Source organism: Hylobates moloch, unplaced genomic scaffold, assembly GCF_009828535.3.
Source record: "Hylobates moloch isolate HMO894 unplaced genomic scaffold, HMol_V3 SCAFFOLD_8, whole genome shotgun sequence".
In the NCBI taxonomy this organism is placed as follows: domain Eukaryota; kingdom Metazoa; phylum Chordata; class Mammalia; order Primates; family Hylobatidae; genus Hylobates; species Hylobates moloch.
In genome coordinates, this window is record NW_026652283.1 from 50,386,066 (window position 1) to 50,407,125 (window position 21,060).

Consider the following 21,060-nt stretch of genomic DNA (forward strand, 5'->3'; position numbering starts at 1 on the left):
TCTGTGGTGATATCCCCTTTATCATTTATTATTGTGTCTATTTGATTCTTCTCGCTTTTCTTCTTTTATTAGTCTGGCTAGACGCCTATCCCTTCTGTTAATCTTTTTAAAAAACCAGTTCCTGGATTCATTGAAGGGTTTTTTGTGGCTTGATCTCCTTCAGTTCTGCTCTGATCTTAGTTATTTCTTGTCTTCTGTTAGCTTTTAAATTTGTTTTCTCTTGATTCTCTAGTTCTTTTAATTGTTATGTTAGGTGTCAATTTTAGATCTTTCCCACTTTCTTCTGTGGGCATTTAGTGGTATAAATTTCCCTCTAAACATTGCTTTAGCTGTGTCTCGGAGATTCTGGTACATTATCTCTTTGTTCTCATTGGTTTCAAAGAACTTATTTATTTCTGCCTTAATTTCATTATTTACCCAGTAGTCACTCAGGAGCAGGTTGTTCAGTTTCCATATAGTTGTGTGGTTTTGAGTGAGTTTCTTAATCCTGAGTTCTAATTTGATTACACTGTGGTTTGAGAGAATGTTTGTTATAATTTCCATTCTTTTGCATTTGCTGAGGAATGTTTTACTTCCAATTATGTGGCCAATTTTATAACAAGTGTGATATGGTGCTGAGAAGAATGTATATTCTGTTGATTTGGGGTGGAGAGTTCTGTCAATGTCTATTAGGTCCACTTGGTCAAGAGCTGAGTTCAAGTCCTGAATATCCTTGTTAATTTTCTGTCTGTTGATCTGTCTAATATTGACAGTGAGGTGTTAAAGGCTCCCACTATTATTGTGTGGGAGGCTACATCTCTTTGTAGGTCTCTAAGAACTTGCTTCATGAATCTGGGTGCTCCTGTATTGGGTGCATATATATTTAGGATAGTTAGCTCTTCTTGTCACATTGATCCCTTTACCATTATGCATTACCCTTCTTTGTCTTTTTTGATCTTTGCGGGTTTAAAGTCTGTTTTATCAGAGACGAAGATTGCAACCCCTGCTTTTTTTTCCTATCCATTTGCTTGGTAAATATTCCTCCATCCCTTTATTTTGAGCCCATGTGTGTCTCTGCATGTGAGATGGGTCTCCTGAATACAGCACACTGATGGGTCTTGACTCTTTATCCAACTTGCCAGTCTGTGTCTTTTAATTGAGACATTTAGCCCATTTACATTTAAGGTTAACATTTGTTATGTGTGAGGTTGATCCTGTCATTATGATGCTACCTGGTTATTTTGCCCGTTAGTTGATATAGTTTCTTCATACTGTCAATGGTCTTTACAATTTGGTATGTTTTTGCAGTGGCTGGTACCAGTTTTTCCTTTCTATATTTAGTGCTTCCTTCATGAGCTCTTGTAAGGCAGGCCTGGTGGTGACAAAATCTCTCAGCATTTGCTTATCTGTAGAGGATTTTATTTCTCCTTCACTTATGAAGCTTAGTTTGACTGGATATGAAATTCTAGGTTAAAAATTCTTTTCTTTAAGAATGTTGAATATCGGCTCCCACCCTCTTCTTGTTCTGGCTTCTAGGATTTCTGCAGAGAGATCTGCTGTTAGTCTGATGGGCTTCCCTCTGTGGGTAACCCAACCTTTCTCTCTGGGTGTGCTTAACATTTTTTCCTTCATTTCAACCTTAGTAAATCTGACGATTATGTTTCTTGGGGTTGCTCTTCTCAAGGGGTATCTTTGTGGTGTTCTCTGTATTTCCTAATTTGAATGCTGGCCTGTCTTGCTAGTTTGGGAAGTTCTCCTGGATAATATCCTGAAGTGTGTTTTCCAACGTGGTTCCATTCTCCCCATCACTTTCAGGTATACCAGTCAAACATAGGTTTGGTCTTTTCATATAGTCCCATGTTTCTTGGAGGCTTTGTTCATTCCTTTTCATTCTTTTTCTCTAATATTGTCTTCATGCTTTATTTCATTAAGTTGATCTTCAATCTCTGATATTCTTTCTTCTGCTTGATCAATTCAGCTATTGATACTTGTGTATGCTTCATGAAGTTCTCGTCCTGTGTTTTTCAGCTCCATCAGGTCATTTATGTTCTTCTCTAAATTAATTATTCTATTTAGCAATTCCTCTATCCTTTTTGCAAGAGTCTTAGCTTCCTTGCATTGGGTTAGAACATGCTCCTTCAGCTCAGAGGAGTTTGTTATTACCCATCTTCTGAAGCCTACTTCTGTCAATTCATCAAACTCATTCTCTGTCTAGTTTTGTTCCCTTGCTGGTGAGGAGTTGTGATCCTTTGGAGGAGAAGAGGTGTTCTGGTTTTTGGAATTTTCAGCCTTTTTACACTGGTTTTTCCTCATCTTCGTGTATTTATCTACCTTTGGTCTTTGATGTTGGTGACCTTAGGATGGGGTTGTTGTGTGGACGTCCTTTTTGTTGATGTTGATGCTATTCCTTTCTGTTTGTTAGTTTTCCTTTTAACAGTCAGGCCCCTCTGCTGTAGGTCTGCTAGAGTTTGCTGAAGGTCCACTCCAGACCCGTTTGCCTGAGTATCACCAGCGGAGGCTGCAGAACAGCTAAGATTGCTGCTTGCTCTTTCCTCAGGAAGCTTCGTCCCAGAGAGGCACCTACCAGATGCCAGATGGAGCTCTCCTGTATGAGGTGTCCCCCCATCAGGAGTCACGGGTGTCAGGAACTTACTTGAGGAGGCAGTCTGCCCCTTAGCAGAGCTAAAGCACTGTGCTGGGGGATCCACTGCTCTCTTCAGAGCCTGCAGGCAGGAACGTTTAAGTCTGTTGAAGCTGCGCACACAGCTGCCCCTTCCCCCAGGTGCTCTGTCCAAGGGAGATGGGAGTTTTATCTATAAGCCCCTGACTGGGGCTTCGGCCTTTCTTTCAGAGATGCCCTGCCCAGAGAGGAGGATTCTAGAGAGGCAGTCTGGCTATAGCCACTTTGCTGAGCTGCGATTGGCTCCAACCAGTTCAAACTTCCTGGCAGCTTTGTTTATACTATGAGGGGACCAGAACCCTCTTTCCAAAATCTGTGTAGCCCTTAAGTCTGTATACATAAACTCCATTTTAAAATATTAAAAACTGGTCACGAACACAATTCACCAAGGTGGTATGAAATAATTAAGCATGACCTACGTCAGGAAATTGCAAGGTTGGCAACACATTGAGCCACTAGTGTCAACTATGACCATTAAAACAGAGCTTCTCCTGGCCAGACGTGGTGGCTCACACCTGTAATCCCAGCACTTTGGGAGGCCGAGGTGGGTGGATCACGAGGTCAGGAGATTGGACCACCCTGGCTAACGTAGTGAAACCCCATCTCTACTAAAAATATAAAAAATTAGCCAAGCATGGTGGCAGGCACCTGTAGTTCCAGCTACTCGGGAGGCTGAGGCAGGAGAATGGCATGAACCCGAGAGGCAGAGCTTGCAGTAAGCTGAGATTGTGCCACTGCACTCCAGCCTGGGCGACACTGCACTCCAGCCTGGGCGACAGAGTAAGACTCCATCTCAAAACAAACAAACAAAAAACAGCTTCTCCTAAGGTTCAGCAAATCATGCCAACTACTATAGCCCTGAGCTATTGGAAGCAGAAGGTGGTGAGTGAAGATCCAACCCCATCATTTACAGTAACCCCAGGGAATCAATGAGAAAGGTTTCTTGCCCTCAACATTCAGGAATGAATCAAAAATGGGTCAGTGAAAGAGCTCATGCCAGGTAGTTCAATAAAAGGAATTTACTATGGGAAACTAGTTGCTCAACTATTGGGAAAGACAAAAGGCCAAATAGGGGAGAGTGGGAAAAAATAAGAGTGAGGCAACACAGAGATTAACAACAGTAAGAAGTGTCTACTGTACTCATAGACAGAAGGGTAAAGACAAAAGCTATTGATATCCTGAGAGCTCAGGCTATCCAACAATGATGATATCACAAGAAAGGAGTTGTTTGGCAAAACCATGAACGTAGGTGTAGCCACTGCTGGAGATGCCAACCAAAAGAGAAAGAAAAAGAAATACCTAGGCTTCTTCCTTCTTCCTGCCTTACAGACTCCTGCAAGAGGTTCCTCTTAGCTGAGGTAGCTAGAAGCCAGTTGACAAGGAAGCCTGGGAAATGTGATTTTCAGAATTTTGTCCCTAACACTACAGAGCAAAGGTGGAAAATGGAATTAATTGCAAATAGTCAAATGACCTGCACAAGATATTCCTAAACCTTCAGAGGCCAACTCACTTTGAAAGCTGTATGATAACCCATAGTTTGTACAGATTTTTCAATACTGAAGTATATTATAAAAATATTATTATTTTATGGAGCATGAAGAATAAAAACATAGATAACATTCTAGTTTGCTAGTTAATATTTCTTCAAGTGTTATTTACAAATGGGAAGCAGCAATAAAGTAAGTAAAATGTTAATTTTAATTGAAAATTATCATGTTCTGGTTATCACTAGAAAAATTATGTCTTAGAATTTACACTAATACATACACATACTATAATCATTCTAGTGGTACCTTAAATTGTTATTTAAAAAAAAAACTCAACCATATTTAATAAGATGATATGTCTCCTTTTGTGATTATTTTACTACTAAAGCATAAGAGGGTGGTTTATGTGCATCATAAGTCCCCTTCAAAGCTGTTTCTCAGATTACTTGAAAAGAGCAGTTGAAGAGGCGTGCAAACAGGTTTCAATAAGCCCAGTTCATATTTCTTCAATTGTGCTTTCCAAGGCCTTTAGGTTTAGCTGTTACTATAGAAAATACCATCATTCTTAGAGGAAAATTATTTGGGAATGAAATATTTCACTTCCTCCTTGTTAAGAAAGTAGAGAAAATAGGAAAGAAAAAAATATATGAGTAGATACATAACTGTGTATATCAAAATATAATTCAGCAAGGAGGTCAGTAATCTTACAAACAAATGAAAACCATACTATAATAGAAGTTCAGATTTGTTTCAATTATGAGTCAGAAACAAGGAACAGAATTAAATTGTTGGTCTACAGTTACATAGTTACCAATATTTCTCCAGCAGAATTTCTAGACATAGTGAAACTCTCCTTTATATTTAATAACCATGTTTTTTTCCTCCTAAGTGTCCTATTTTTTCTCTATAAATGAGATAATGGCCTTATAAGGTGGCATGTTCTGGCATAAAGTAACAGTATTAGTAAAAATGAAATTTCTATCAGTTCTTATGTTAAAGAGGTCATCAAATGAAAGCATTTGGATTTTATCCTGAAAACAATGGGGATTCATGACAGATTTTAAGCAATAATGTAATATAATCAGATTATTTGCATTTTAACTTTGGTTGCATAGTGGAGCATGGACCAGAGAGAGGTGGAGTAGTTAGAAAGCTGTTGTACAAGTCCAGAGGGACCCATGTTGAGGACGTTATATAGAATAGAAGCTACAGGGTTAAAACAGTTGTGAGATATTATCTTCATACATTTAGGTGTTGTGATATATTATAATCATCCATTTAATTACAAAAAGAGGGAAACAAGAATGCATTGTACAATACTTTCTCCTATTATAATTCTATGAGGGAAATTCCACAAGGGACAAGAAGCTGAACCCACTGGTCAGGACAAAAATTTTGGGGTAGTAAAACAAACAGGGCAGCAATACATATAAATCAGAAGGATCCACAAGACAGAGCTGTGATAAAGGGTGAGATTATAGAGAAGAACCCAATAAACAGGGAGATACATACACGCCAGATTCAGAGTGTGGACATAGGTACATTTGGTAGAATTTGGCTATAAATATATCTGGTCCAGGGTTTTTTTTGGTTGGTAGTTTTTTTATTATTGATTCAGTTTCAGAACTCAATATTGGTCTATTCAGAATTTCAATCTCTTTCTGATTCAATCTTGGGAGATCGTGTGTTTCCAGGAATTTAACCATTTACTCTGCACTTTCTAATTGGTTTACATGAAGTTGTTCATAGTAGTCTCTGGGGATTTTTGTATTTCTGTGGGAATAGTTGTAATGTTGTATTTGTCATTCCTGATTGTACTTATGTGGATCTTTTTTTCTTTGTTTATCTGGCTAGCAGTCTATCGATCTTGTTTACTCTTTCAAAAAACGAACCCGTGGTTTCATTGATGGTTTATATCGATTTAATAACTAGTATCAATCCTAGTGAAACTATTCCAAAAAACTGAGAAGGAGGGACTCCTCCCTAACTCATTCTATGAAGCCACTCTCAACCTAGTACCAAAAGCTGGCACAGACATGACAAAGAAAGGAAACTTCAGTTCAATATCGCCAATGAATGCAGACACAAAAATTCTCAACGAAATACTAGAAAACTGAATCCAACAGCCCATCAAAAAGCTAATTCACCACAATCAAGCAGGCTTTATTCCCAGGATGAAGTCAATAAGTGTTATCTACCACATGAACAGAATTAAAAGCAAAAATCATATGACCATCTCAATAGAGAAAGAAAAAGTTTTCCATAAAATCCAATATCCCTTCATGATAAAAACCCTCAACAGGCAGACTTGGTATCAAAGAGACATACCTCAACATAATAAGAACCATCTCTGGCAAACCTATAGCCAACATCATACTGAATAGGAATAAGCCAGAAGCATTCACATTGAGAAATGGAACAAGAGAAGGATGCCCATTCTCACCACTCTCATTTTACATAGTACTAGAAATCCTAGCCAAAGCAGTCAGGCAAGAGAAAGCAATAAGAGGCATCCAAACAGGAACAGAAGAAGTTAAACTATGTCTTGTCACTTGCAATACGACTGTATACTTAGAAAACCCTAGAGACTCCAGCAAAAGGCTCTTAAAACTGACAAACTATTTTATCAAGGTTTCACAATATCAATATACAAAAATCAGTAGCATCTCTATACACCAATAAGCATCCAGAATGGGAATCAAATCAAGAACATAATTCCATTTATTATACACTAGCTACAAAAAAATGAAATACATAGGACTACAGCTTAAACAGCTGGCTAACTGAGGCAACTATCAAACACTGCTGAAAGAAATCAGAGATGACACAAATAAATGGAAAGACATACCATGCTCATTGATTGGAACAATCAATATCATTAACATGGCCATACTGTCCAAAACAACTTAGAAATTCAATGTTATTTCAACCAAATTACCAACATCATTTTTCACAGAATTAGAAAAAAATCGTAAAATTCATATGGAACCAAAAAAGAGTTCATATACCCAAAGTAATCCTAAGAAAAAAGAGCAAGCCTGGAGAAATCATACTATCTAACTTCAAACTATACTCTAAGCCTACAGTAACCGAAACAGTATGGTGCTGGTACTAAAATGGACACAGAGATCAATGGAACAGAATAGAAAATAGAGGCAGAAGAAATTTCTAAGCAGCAAAGCATACAAGAGGTGACTTGGGTGCTGTTAAAGGCATTCAGTTTTACAAGGGAAGCAGAGCATAAAAGTTCGGAAAATTTGCAGTCTGACAATGTGATAAAAAAAAAAAATCCCACTGGCACCACGGCCTTTGTCTCACAGTCAGGTGGAGTGGGGGCAGCCATTCCTGCCAGAAGCCAGGGCATGACCCCTGGGCTGCCCGTCTCCACAGACCCGGTGAGAATCTCAGCCTCCTCGAGCGTGTCCTCCACCTCGTGGCTGGCCTCCTCCTTGCACGCAGTCTCCTCCTCACAGCCGGCCTCCTCTTTGCACCCAGCCCATATTCACGTGCAGCCTCCTCCTTGTGCCCAGCCTCTACTCGTGCCTGGCCTCTACCTGCGCATCCAGCTTCCTGAAGTCTGCGCCAAGCTCCCCAACCACAGCCTCTGCCTCTGAAAGGACCGTCCACACTGCATTGGAGGAGCATGTGACCTTTGAGGACATAGTGGTGGACTTCAGCCAGGAGGAGTGGAGGCAGCTGGAGCCTGGCCAGAGGACCCTGTACCATGATGTAATGCTGGACACCTTCAGGCTTCTGGTCTCTGTGGGACATTGGTTACCAAAGCCAAACATCACCTCCCTGCTGGAGCAAGAGGCAGAGCTATGGGCGGTGGACTCTCGAGTTCCCCAAGGCATGTACCCAGGTGAGATGGGAGCCCTTCGGGGCTGAGAGAAGCCTGTCCATGCTTGCTCCCTGGTTTCTCTGTCTGCGTGTGCTCTCTAATTCTTAAGAGCAAATTTACTACTCAGTCTTAATTCTTCAGAGCAAATTTACTACTCAGTCTTAGTGAAGATTTACCAAGCACCCATTTTGCTGTGAGTGACAACACCAAGTCCTCATCTCCACTGAATTTACATTCTTGGTGAGGGATTTGGGGAGACAAACAATAAATCAGTAAAATAATAATAATAAAATGAGTTGGATGATTACAGATTGTGATGAATGCTGAGAAAATGAAAATGAGTGATGAGGTAGACTAGGATGGGGATGATGAGACTTTAGCAGAGAGATGAGGGATAGCCTCTCTAAGGAGGTGACATGTGACTTGAAGCCTGAGCCATGAGGCAGTCTGAGAGAACACTAGTATTTCAGGCAGAGGAAACAGTAGGTGCAAAGGCCGGAAGTGATGCATCAGTCAGCTCTTGCATAGTAAAAGCACTCTGACCACAGTGGCTTAAACCAAATAATTGTTTATAATTCATATGTCTGTGGGACAGTGGATCCAGGCTGGGCCCTGATATGTGCCTGTAGGGTGATTGATAGGTAGCAGAGATATCCCAGCCCACTGACAGGCAATTTCCCATTGGCATCAGGTGGGAAGAGTGGCCTGTCACCAGAGTCCAGGAGGAATGGCCAATGTGGGAGAGGGTCACATTAGGGTCCCTCCACATCAATAACAGTCAGCACTTACCCAGTTTATTAGCTTCCTGTTGCTTCTCCTGCAACAAGTTACAATTGACCCTTGAACAACATGAGTTTGAACTGTGTGGGTCTATTTATACATGGATTTTCTTCTGCCTCAGCCACCCCTGAGACAGCAAGACCAACTCCTCCTTCTACTCCTCCTCAGCCTACTCACTGTGAAGACAATGAGGATGAAGATCTTTATGGTGATCCACATCCAATTAATGCATAGTAAATATATTTTATGTTCCTTATGATTTTTAATAGCATCTTCTTTTCTCTAGCTTACTTTAATATATTATATAATACATATACAAAATATATGTTAACTAAGGGCTTGGAGCAGTGGCTCACACCTACGGTCTCAGCACTTTGGGAGGCTGAGGCAGGTGGATCATTTGAGGTCAGGAGTTCAAGACCTGGCCAACATGGTGAAACCCTGTCTCCACAAAAAAAAAAAAAAAAAAATACAAAAGCAAACAAACAAACAAAAAACTGGCTGGACGTGGTGGCACGTGCCTGTGGTCCTGGCTGCTCATGAGGCTGAGGCAGGAGAATTGCTTGAACCCAGGAGGCAGAGGTTGCAGTGAGCCAAGATTGTGCCACTGTGCTCCAGCCTGGGTGACAGAGTGAGATCACGTCTCAAAAAAAGTGTTAACTGTTGATTTTATCAGTATGGTCAACAGTAAACTATTAATAGTTAAGTTTTGATGCAGTCAAAAGCTATACATAGATTTTCGATTGCACTGGGGTCAGTGTCCCTAGCCCCCTCATTGTTCAAGGGTCAACAATACTACCAACTTCGTAGCATAAAGCAAAGTGAATTATCTTAAAGTTCTGGAGATCAGAAGTTCAAAATAGGTCTCACTAGGCTATAATAAAGATGTCAGCAGGGCATCATTCCTTTTGGGGGCTCTAGGGAAGGGAAGAATCCATTTATTTATTTATTTCCTTTTTACTTTTTAAGAGACAGGGTGTTGCTCTCTTGCCCAGGCTAGAGTGCAGTGGTATGAGCATGGCTCACAGCAACCTCGACCTTCTGGGCTCGGGTGATCTTCCTGCCTTGGCCTCCTGAGTAGCTGGGACTGCAGGTGTGTGTCACCATGCCTAGCCAATTTTTTTATTTTTTGTGGAGACAGGGACTCATCATTTTGCCTAGGCATGTCTTGAACTCCCAGGCTCAGGCAGTCCTCCTGCCACGGCTGCCCAAAGTGTTAAGATTACAGGCATGAGGTCCTGTGCCTGGCTAAGAATCCATTTATTTGCATTTTTCAGCTTCTAGAGGCACCCATATTCCTTGGCTATGGCCTTGTCCATCTTCACAGTCAGCAAGGGATGGTCAAGTCTCACATCTTATTCACTCCGACTGTCACCCTTCTGCCTCTTTTCCACATTTAAGGACCCTTGTGATTACACAGGTCCACTCAGATAATCCAGTATAATTTCTCTATCTTAATGTCAGCTGATTAGCAATGTCAATTCCTCCCTCCCATGTAATTGGAAACATACAGGTTCTAGGGTTAGGATGTGGGCATCTTGGGAAGCCACTATTCTGCCAGTCACCCCTGGCTTACCTTTTTTAAAAAAATTGAACTTTTCACTGAAGTATAACAATATGGGGAAGGTACCCACATCACCCCTCTAGGCCACTGTGGGGTCAGGGTAGGGGCAGCATGCACCCAGGTCACGGCTGTGCAGAGACGGCTGGGTAGCAGGGCAAAAAGGGAGTCCTGCCAGGAAGCAGGAGGAGGGAGTGCATTTGTTCATTCATTAAGCATGTATATTGAGGTCTTGCTATGGGATAGAGATACAGTGGTGAGCAAGGTGGACAGAAACCCCTACCCTCAAGGGGTTCCCAGTTAGTGAAACAGACAAAATAAGGCAGATCAAAGTACTCTAATATACCAAGGGTCATTTATTTTCCTCCTAGTGATGCATGTTGCAGCTATTCCTGTTTGTGGGGAGCAGATAGGTTCCCTTACATCTACAGTGAGGTGGCACAACAGCATATGCTTCCAGGAAGAAGCTGGGCATCAGCAGACTTTCCCCATGCAGCACCTTTTTTCTCTGTTGCCACCTGGCATCATGGAGGCCACTGTAGCTGGGGCCTAACTTCCACATTGCTCCTTCCAAGTCCAGTGCATCTGTGCATCTGAGTGCTCTCTCCTGGGCATCCCCTCTGCACCCTCCTCTGTGCTCCCCTCACAGACTCCACCCCTATTCCTTGTGCCAACTGTTTTTTCCTTCCTCTCCTCTTCCTTTCCTTATTCTGTTCTTTCCTCTTCCTTTCCTTATTCCTTATTTTCCTCTTCCTTATTCTGTTTTTCCCTCTCTCTCTTTCTTTCCGGGTTTGCAAAACTATATTTTTAAATAGTCAAAGCCACTTGTACCTTGAACATTTCCAAATCATTAGTTTCATCCTTCCTCTTCCCATCTCACCACAAACTCTTTTGCCCTGGAACAGAGATTAAGGGACATTTCCAGTTTTTGCTTCTTTCAGACTTGGAAACTAGACCCAAAGTCAAACTGTCAGTTCTAAAGCAAGGTATCTCTGAAGAAATATCCAACAATATCATCTTGGTAGAAAGATTCCTGTGGGATGGTCTGTGGTACTGCAGGGGTGAAGACACTGTGGGCCACTGGGAATGGAGTTGTGAGAGCCTAGAGGGCCTGGCAGTGCTGGCGGCCTTGATTCCTGTGAAGATGCCTGTTCAGGAGCAGTGGCAGAGGAATGGGTTTGGGGAAAACATAAGTCTGAACCCTGATTTCCTACATCAACCAATGACTCCTGAATGACAAGGCCCCCACATGTGGGGAACACGTGGAAAAAGGGAGAAGCCAGACCTAAATGCTCTAAAGAAAACCTATGTAAAAGAGAAACCCTACAAATGTCAGAGATGTGGAAAGGCCTTTAGTCACAGCTCAGCACTTTCCGAACACCACTGTACGCACACAGGACAGAGACCTTATGAATGTCACAAATGCGGAAAAGTCTTCCGAAACAGCTCGGCACTTACCAAACACCAGAGAATCCACACTGGGGAGAAACCCTATAAATGCACTCAGTGTGGGGGGACCTTCAACCAAATTGCCCCACTGATCCAGTACCAGAGAACTCACACAGGCAAGAAGCCCTATGAGTACAGCGAATGTGGGAAATCCTTCAGTTTTGGGTCCTCCTTTAGCCAACACAAGTGAACTCACACAGGCAAGAAGCCCTACGAGTGCAGCAAGTGTGGGAAAGCCTTCCAGCAAAGCATCCACCTCACCCAGCACCTGCGAATCCACACTGGGGAGAAACCCTATCAGTGTGGTGAGTGTGACAAGGCCTTGACCCATAGCTAGTCCTTGACCAAACACCAGCAAATCCACACAGGGGAGAAGCCCTAGGAGTGCCATGAGTGTGGAAAAGCCTTCACCCAGATCACACCACTGATTCAGCACCAGAGGACCCACAAAGGAGAAAAGCCCTATGAGTGCAGTGAGTGTGAGAAAGCCTTCAGCCAGAGCATACTTCTGACCGAGCATTGGAGGATTCACATGGGAGAGAAGCCCTACGGATGCAATGAGTGTAGGAAAACCTTCAGCCACAGCTCCTCGCTTAGCCAGCATGAGCAGATGCACACAGGAGAGAAGTTGTTCGAGTGCAGTCAGTGTGGGAAAGCCTTTCTTCTGGCAGAGCACAAACCTCACACAACAGCAGTGAATCCACACAGAGGAGAAGCCCTACAAATGCAATGACTGCAGCAAGGCATTCAGCCACAGCTCGTCCCTCACCAAATATCAGCGAAACCACATTGAGGAGAAGCTCTACGAATGCAAGCAGTGTGGCAGAGCCTTCAGCCAGCTTGCTCCCCTCATTCAGCATCAGAGGATCCACACAGGACAGAAACCCTATGAATGTAACCAGTGTAGCCAGAGCTCCCTTCTCATCGAACACCAGAGGATTCATACCAAGGAAAAGCCCTGTGGGTGCAATAAGTGTGGGAAATCCTTCAACCACAGCTCCTCGCTCAGCCAGCACAAAAGGACACACACTGGGGAAAAGCCCTGTAAGTGTCACGATTGTGGAAAGTCCTTTAGGCAGAGCACCCACCTCACACAGCACCGGAGGATCCACACAGGAGAGAAGCCATATGCATGCAGGGACTATGGAAAGGCCTTTACACACAGCACCTCCCTTACCAAGCACCAGAGAACTCACACTGGATAAACCCACTCCACACGTGCTGGGGATATAGGAAGACCTTAAGACATAGCTCATCCCTTTCTAGATTTGATCCAATCATACACATGAGAAACATATGTCTTTATCAACAGGGTAAAAACAGACTAATACAAAAGTGAAGAGATAATCCACTGAAGGAAAGAAGTATCTCATGTACTCCATAAATATATACACCTATTAAATATTTTAATTTCAATCTTTGTGGTTACATGATAGGTGTATGACCAAGCTGAGAAACAAATCAAGGACGCAACCCCATTTACAATAACTACAAAAAAATAAAATATCTAGGACTACATTTAACCAAGGAGATGAAAGATTTCTACTAGAAAAACTGTAAAACACTGATGAAAAAAATATAGATGACATAAACACATGAAAAAACATCCCATACTCATGGGGCAGAAGAATTAATACTGTTAAAGTGATCACGCTGCCCAAAGCAAGCTACAGATTCAATGCAATCCCTCTCAAAATACTGACATTATTTTTCACAGAACTACATAAAGCAATCCTAAAATTAGTATTATACCTAAAGGAGCCCAAATAGCCAAAGCAGTTCTAAGCAAAAAGAACAAAGCTGGAGATATCAAATTATCTGGCATCAAATTACACATACTACAAGGCTTTATTAACCAAAACAGCATGGTACTGGTTTAAAAATAGACACCTAACATCAGTGAAAGAATAGAGAACCCAGAAATAAAGCCACCTATCTCTAGCCAACTACACATACATTGGGAAGAGTACATTGTTTTCAATAAGTGGTACTGGTAATATTGGATTGCCACGTGCAGAAGAATGAAACTAGACTCCTATCTCTTGGCATACACAAAAATCAACTCAAGATGGATTAAAGACTTAAATGTAAGACCTAAAACTATAAAAATACTATAAGAAAAACTGGAAACCTCTTTTGGACATTGGTCTAGGCAAATAATTCATGACTAAGGCCTCAAAAGTATAAGCAACAAAAACAAAAATAGATCTATGGGACTTAATTAAACTAAAAAGCTTCCACACAGCAAAAGAAATGATCAACACAATGAACAGACAACATGCAGAATGGGAGAAAGTATCTGCAAACTATACATTGGACAGGGGACTAATATCCAAATTTTATCCAATTTCTACAAAAATGTCACAAAAAAGTGGATATCCAAATATCCAAAATTTATAAGGAACTCAAACAACAACCACAACAAAATCAATAACCTCATTAAAATAGGCAAAGGACATGAATAAATATTTTTTTAAAAAGAACATTACAAATGGCAAATAAACTTTTTTTTTTTTTTTTGGAGACAGAGTCTCGCTCTGTCACCCAGGCTGGAGTGCAGTGGTGCGATCTTGGCTCACTGCAGGCTCCGCCCCCCAGGTTCATGCCATTCTCCTGCCTCAGCCTCCCGAGTAGCTGGGACTATAGGCGCCCGCCACCTTACCCGGCTAATTTTTTGTATTTTAATAGAGACAGGGTTTCACCATGTTAGCCAGGATGGTCTCAATCTCCTGACCTTGTGATCCGTCTGCCTGGGCCTCCCAAAGTGCTGGGATTACAGGCGTGAGCCACCATGCCTGGCCCAAACATATTTTTAAAATGTTCAACGTCATTAAGTATCACGGAAATGCAATTAAAACTACAATGAGATATCATCTTATACCAGTCAGAATGACTATTATTAAAAAGCAAAAAAATTATAGATGTTGTTGAGGATGCAGAGACAAGAGAATGCTTATCAACTGTTGGTGGGAATGTAAATTAGCACAACCTCTATGGAAAACAGTAGGGAGATTTTTCTAAGAACTAAAAATAGAACTACCATTCAATACCATTCAATTCAAAGATATTTTTCTAAGAACTAAAAATAGAACTACCATTCAATCCAGTAATCCCACTACTGGGTATCTGTTCAAAGAAAAAGAAATCATAATGTAAAAAAGTTACTTGCACTCCAATGTTTATTACAATACTATTTGCAATAGCAAAGATGTGGAATCAGCTTAAATGTCACTCAATGCAGGATTGCATAAAAAACATGTGATATACAATGGAATACTATTCATCCATAAAAAGAAATAAATCATATCTTTTGCAGCAACATGGATGGAACTGGAGGCCATTATCCTAAGTGAAACAACTCAAAAGCAGAAAGTCAATACACATGTTCTCATTTATAAGTGAGAGCTAAATAATATGTATACGTATAGAACATGGAATAATAGCCCTTGGAACTCAGAAGGGTAGGAGGGATCATGGAATGAGAGATGAGAAATTATTTAGTCGGTACAATGTATATTATTTGGGTAATGGTTACACTAAAAGCCCAAACTTTACCACTATGCAATATATCCACGTATCAAAACTGCATTTGTACCCCTTAATTTATTCAAATAAAAAACTTAAGGTGCTAATGATGTTATATCCAACAGCAGAAAGTCCATGGCATGAAATGTTTATAGAGATATGCAAAATAACTACACTAGATATTCCTAATCGATCGCTTATAAGAAGCAAGGATCTATGTGACTTTGTGTATGATACTATCAAACATTTTTTGAAAATTTAATGACATTGGCTGGTTACTCCTAATGTTACTGGACAACATGGTTAAAACAAGGTGGGGGGATGAGTTCAGGGATTCAAACTCCCAACATAAACACCTAATAAATAACCTAAGAGCTTCTGTGTGTACCCTGAAGGAGACCTTTACTTTCTGTGGCTGCAAGGCTGAAATTGCTGAAGATCAAATGTAAAACCTCATCCTGTGACTTAATGAATTACAAGGCAAGTTAAACACCAGCCTGGCAGAGTGCATATTGTTAACATGAGGGCATTGATTTGGAAACACAGGATTGTGAAAGTTAGGATGTGGATGTGTGGGAAGGCCCTCCAGGGTCATTGACACTCTAAATTCTGATGAGTCTTCTTTGCCCTAAATAATATATACCCTTTCTAAGATGTCCTCATTCATCTAATTTATTATTATTATTATTATTATTATTATTATGTATATTCTGGTAAGGAAGCTCACATTTTTAAACAAAGTGTGTATATATATACATATATACACACACACACATACATACAAACACACACACACATATACATACATATATACATACATACATTAAGAAGGATAGTAGGTATCATCCCTCAATAAAATGTAAGAAAACTGGCTCCTTTTTCAAGCCAAGATTTGAACCACAGCCTGAACCAAAATCTGTCCACTTAACCACTCTATTGCAAGTCTCATGTATTACTAGCATAGATCTAACTGATACAATCAATTGTTCATAAATTGTTGGGAAAATATGCATTATTTATCTGGTGATTACATGGTAAGATTGAACAATTTCTTTTACTGAGTTTTTTTGTAAGGGATGGAAAAAGACTGCAGTGGGGTTAAAGAAAAGATGTTATGAGAAAGGAATCTGAATTATTGCAGGCTGTATGTAATCAAGACATTTAATCTTTTAAATGAGGATAATCTTTATTCCCACAGAAGCATAATTATTGTAAAGGGTCCTTATGTCTTTAACTAACGTAAGAAAGAATCAAAGATATTATGTAGCCATCAAGTACATACAAGACAAGGCACTAGTACAAGATTTATAGAAAATAAAAAGCCATTGTTCTTAATTATGCGGACAGTATTCAGGTCTGGTTGGAAGTACAACACTACAATACTGCATAATGGACTGAATCATGTCCTCTCAAAATTCCTAAGTTGAAGTCCTAGCATCTTCATAGAGGTAATCAAGTTAAAATGAGGTCATTAAAGTAGTTCCCAATCCATTGTGACTGACATTTTCATAAAAAGTGGAAATTTGGATATAGACATTCAGGGAGAACACCATGTACAGATGAAGGCAGAGATTAGAGTGATGCTTCTATAAGCCAAGGAACACCAAAGATTTCTAACAACCTGTAGGAAGCTAGGGGGAGAAACATGGAACAGTTTCTTCCTCATAATTCTTAGGGGGAACCAATCCTGCTAATCTCAGACTTCTAATCTCCAGGACTGTGAGACAATACATTTCTGTTTTATAATCCACTCAGTTTGTGGTACTTTGTGACAAACTGAGTACTGTGAAAGTAAGAAACAATAAATATCTGTTGTTTAACCCACTTTGTAGTACTTTGTTATATCAGCCTTATCAAACCTATACAACATGACATAAGCAAAGAGCAACACCCTGCATAAACAAACTTTCAATTGTTTAGTATAAACAACCAATGTTTTTAAGGTTCAGAAACAACTATTATATAACTGATATTGGTATGTCCCTTCAGCCACACATACACATACATATGCACACACATGCATGCACATTATTCAGAACCAACGAAAATTAATAATTACTTGTAAAATAAAATTATGTTTACCTTTCTCACTAATATTTTCAACATATTCTGAGTCTCTACTGTGTGACAATTAGAGCATGAGGCTCAGAACATCAAGGGCTAAAGAAGATCTAGTCCCTCCTGGATGAAAATACACAATCAAGTCCTCATCTCCACTATCAGAACACCCACAGCATTTGCCAACTACAAGGAAATTTTACCTCTGTTCTTTAGTGTGTATTCAATTAAATCTGCTATCTAATTGTTTGTTTTATAGGGAAGGCTCTTCTCCCCCCAAAACTAAGCTCTACTGTAAGCATGTCATACAGAACTAGATAGATATTATTCAATAAATCATAATTGATAATACAGTCAAACATGAGGGTTTTATTCCAAAAAAAAATCTTGGAAAGTAGTTTCTAAAATATAAGCTACTATATAAGCATTTGTTAATATTACAATCAATTATATTTTTAATCATTTATAACAACAAAAATTTGATATTCCCAAGTTAGTTCCTTCAAAATTTTTTCCCGTAAAACTTGTCCCATTATTGTGAAATATTAAATGAGTTGAATTGCACTGAATGGTCACATAAAATTCAATTCTGAAAAAAGAAATGCCTTACCAGACAAACTTAAAAGGAAAAGCCTTTAATATACTTACCACTTTCAAAGCAAGCATCAAAGATAAGGTGTCCTTTCTTGGGCTGTCCACAATAGCCATTTGGAAGCACTATATATTTGCTCACATTCCCTCCGATGGCATCATCATTTCCCATATCATTGCCTATTTAAAAAAAATTGGCTCATGTTAAATAAAAGTCAAAGTATATTCAGCCATAGAAGTCCAGTCAGATTTTTACTGTTAATTACCCCTTCCTTAGTCACCAAGTGTTTACCCAAGCAAAAAGCTGTTAACACCACATTGTGGTACAGTGAAAAAAGGCTACATTTTGAAACAAAATTATATAGGGTCAAATTTCAACTCAAATACATGTTAATTCTCTATGCCCCAAAGCAATCAACCTAATATCTTTACACTTCAGTTCCTCTCATCCATAAAATGTGAACAGTAAACTCATCTTCCAAAGTTATATTATTAGAATTGTATATAAACTATATCTACTATCATTATCAAAATCCAGGAGATATTCATTAAATTGCATCAACCATTTAATATATAAATAATTTACATAATTTGTCATAAACATATATTCAATTGTTCAAATTTGAATAAAGCAGTCATTCTATAAATAGCATTATGACTTCCAGATGCTCCACCAGAAACAATTTGAGAAACACTGAATTAGCATAGAAGTTCTACTTCCTAACAGGAACTTTAATTTTTAAAAGTTTTTGAAGTTTCACTTTCACCTAAGATGTAGAAAGATGGAAAGAGCATCCCTTCTACCCTAGCAACAACAAATATCTCAATTAAATACAAAATCATAACTTTCCCAAATCTATCAGAGAGCTGAGTTTGAAGAGCAGCTAAATAATCCAATATCAAAGGCAAGTCAAGCCTCACCAAAAAGAGTATGGGAAGCAAGCACTGACTCCTCCATGGCAGAGCACAAGAAGAAGTAATGCTGGGTCCCATACAAATGAGTAAGAAAGCTAAGCTAATTTTTAAATATTATTAAACATCAAATAAGGAAATATGAGAGTGTGGAACTACTGAGTCATAGACGCACAGGGAATTCACATCCATTTGAAGACTCTGCTGTACAGGTCTCTACCAGATATTCAGAAGGAAGATTACAGGCAGGTAGGTAGACCAGAAAATGTTTTCCTTTGTGGTACAGGCCTAGAGAAGGAGAGAGGCTTCTGTAATAGGAAACGCATGAAGTCCCTTATGGGAAAAACAGGCTTACACAACTAGGGGAGAAATAACGAACTTATCACCTGAGTGCAAAAGTGAGAGGAAGAGGAACAATAGAAGAAAAATCCTCTACACCTGAAGGAAGAGCAGGAAACATTCCCAGAGAATATTATAACTATTATTCATCACTATAAATGGATATACCTCTTTCCAGGTCATTTGTGTAGGGGCTTGTGTCAACCTAGTCTGGAAATAAACTAGGTTTGAGTCTCACTGTTGCTATGGTCATCTTAAATACTCAATCACCCCAGCCAGCCCCTCCCCTCAAAAATAAAATAGCACTAGAATAATTTGAAGCTAGTTGGAAACTGAAGATAACCATAGCAACAAAGAAACTCAAACACATCTGAACTCCAAGCTAGGTTGACACACGGCCCCACCCAAATGAGCTGGAAAGAGATATCCATTTATAGTGACAAATAATATTTGTAAGTACTATAAATACTATAAAACAGTAGTATTCTCTACTGTTCTGGTATTCAATAAAAAATTGTGAGACATAGCCAAAATATCAAGAAAAAACAACCTACTGTCTAGGGATAAAATGATACACAAGACCAGACATAGAAATGGCCAGATACTGGAATTATCAGACAATGAATTTTAAATAAAGCCTAATATGTTAAAGGCTGTAGTGGAAAATGAGAACAAAATTCATGAAGAAATGGGAAACTTCATCAGTAAGACAGAAACCACAATAATAATACAAAAGGAAATGACAAAACCAAAAAGCACAGTAATAGAGATGAAGAATGCCTTTAATGCATTCATCAGTACACTTGGCACAGCTGGAAACTAAATCAGTAAACTTTAGATCAATAAAAATATTCTAAACATAAATGCCAAGGGAAATAGGAAAGGCAAAAGGGAAAAAACAGCAGAGCATCCAAGAGCTGTGGAACAATATCAACCAATCTAAAATATATGTATAATTGGGATTCCCGAGGATATGAGAGTAAGAATGAAGCAGAAAGATATCTGAAGATACAACACCTGAGAATTTTCCAAAATTAATGAAAGATATTGAGATATAAATCCAAACAGTAACTAGTAGAATATATTATTAAAAATGATGTTATACTTAAAGAGATAAATCACATACAAATGAACTAAGATAAAAACACATATTTCTCTTTGAAATATATAAACTGTGCAAACTAAAAGTCAAGGTAATGATATATTGAAATTACTGGGAAAAAGTCAACGTAAAATTTTATACCAATTGAAAATATCTTTCAAAGATGAAGTACAAACTAAAGGTATTTTAAGAAAAATAAAAGCTGAGATAATTTATTATCAACAGTCCTGTGTTGTAAGAAATGTCAACAATAGTTCTTAAGGCAGAAGGGAAATAATACCAGATATAAACTAAGATCCACACAAAGAAATGAAGAGCTCCAGAAATGATATAAATAACAGTAAATATAAATTTTCTTATTTTCAATCACTCTAAAAATCACTATACAAAAAATAGCAATGTATTGTGTGTTTATGCCATATGGAAAAGTAAAATATATTACAAAAATTGCACAAAAGATAGAAGAAGATGGATGACTGGAGGTGCCTGACACCTGCCTCATTCACAACGAAGGAGCAAGTGTCAGGCCCCTCTAAAACAAGTAGACAACCACACATCAAATAAAGTGCCTAAGCGAGAACATTGGAATTCAGCAGGGAAGTGACAGGGACCCTCTGAGGCATGAAAGGAGAGAGAAGTGAAGCAACTGGCCCATCCATGATTGTCTCAGATCCAAAAGAAGTTCCCCACTGCAAAGGAAAGGTAAGTAAAAGATCCCCAGTGCTGCACATTCCCATCACAGATGCCTGCAATAGC

At 39.3% G+C, this 21,060-nt stretch overlaps 1 protein-coding gene across 10 annotated transcripts in view; it reads right to left on the minus strand.

The window, feature by feature from the left end:
* The window catches only part of LOC116473135 (AGBL carboxypeptidase 4), a 1,494,771-nt gene that overhangs the window by 1,319,559 nt on the left and 154,152 nt on the right, over positions 1 to 21,060 (minus strand). For all 10 annotated transcript variants that reach the window (XM_032160791.1, XM_058443101.1, XM_058443097.1 and 7 more), the window contains one exon: positions 18,009 to 18,131. In XM_032160791.1, the coding sequence (XP_032016682.1) occupies positions 18,009 to 18,131 (123 nt within the window). The remainder of the gene's footprint in view (positions 1 to 18,008; positions 18,132 to 21,060) is intronic.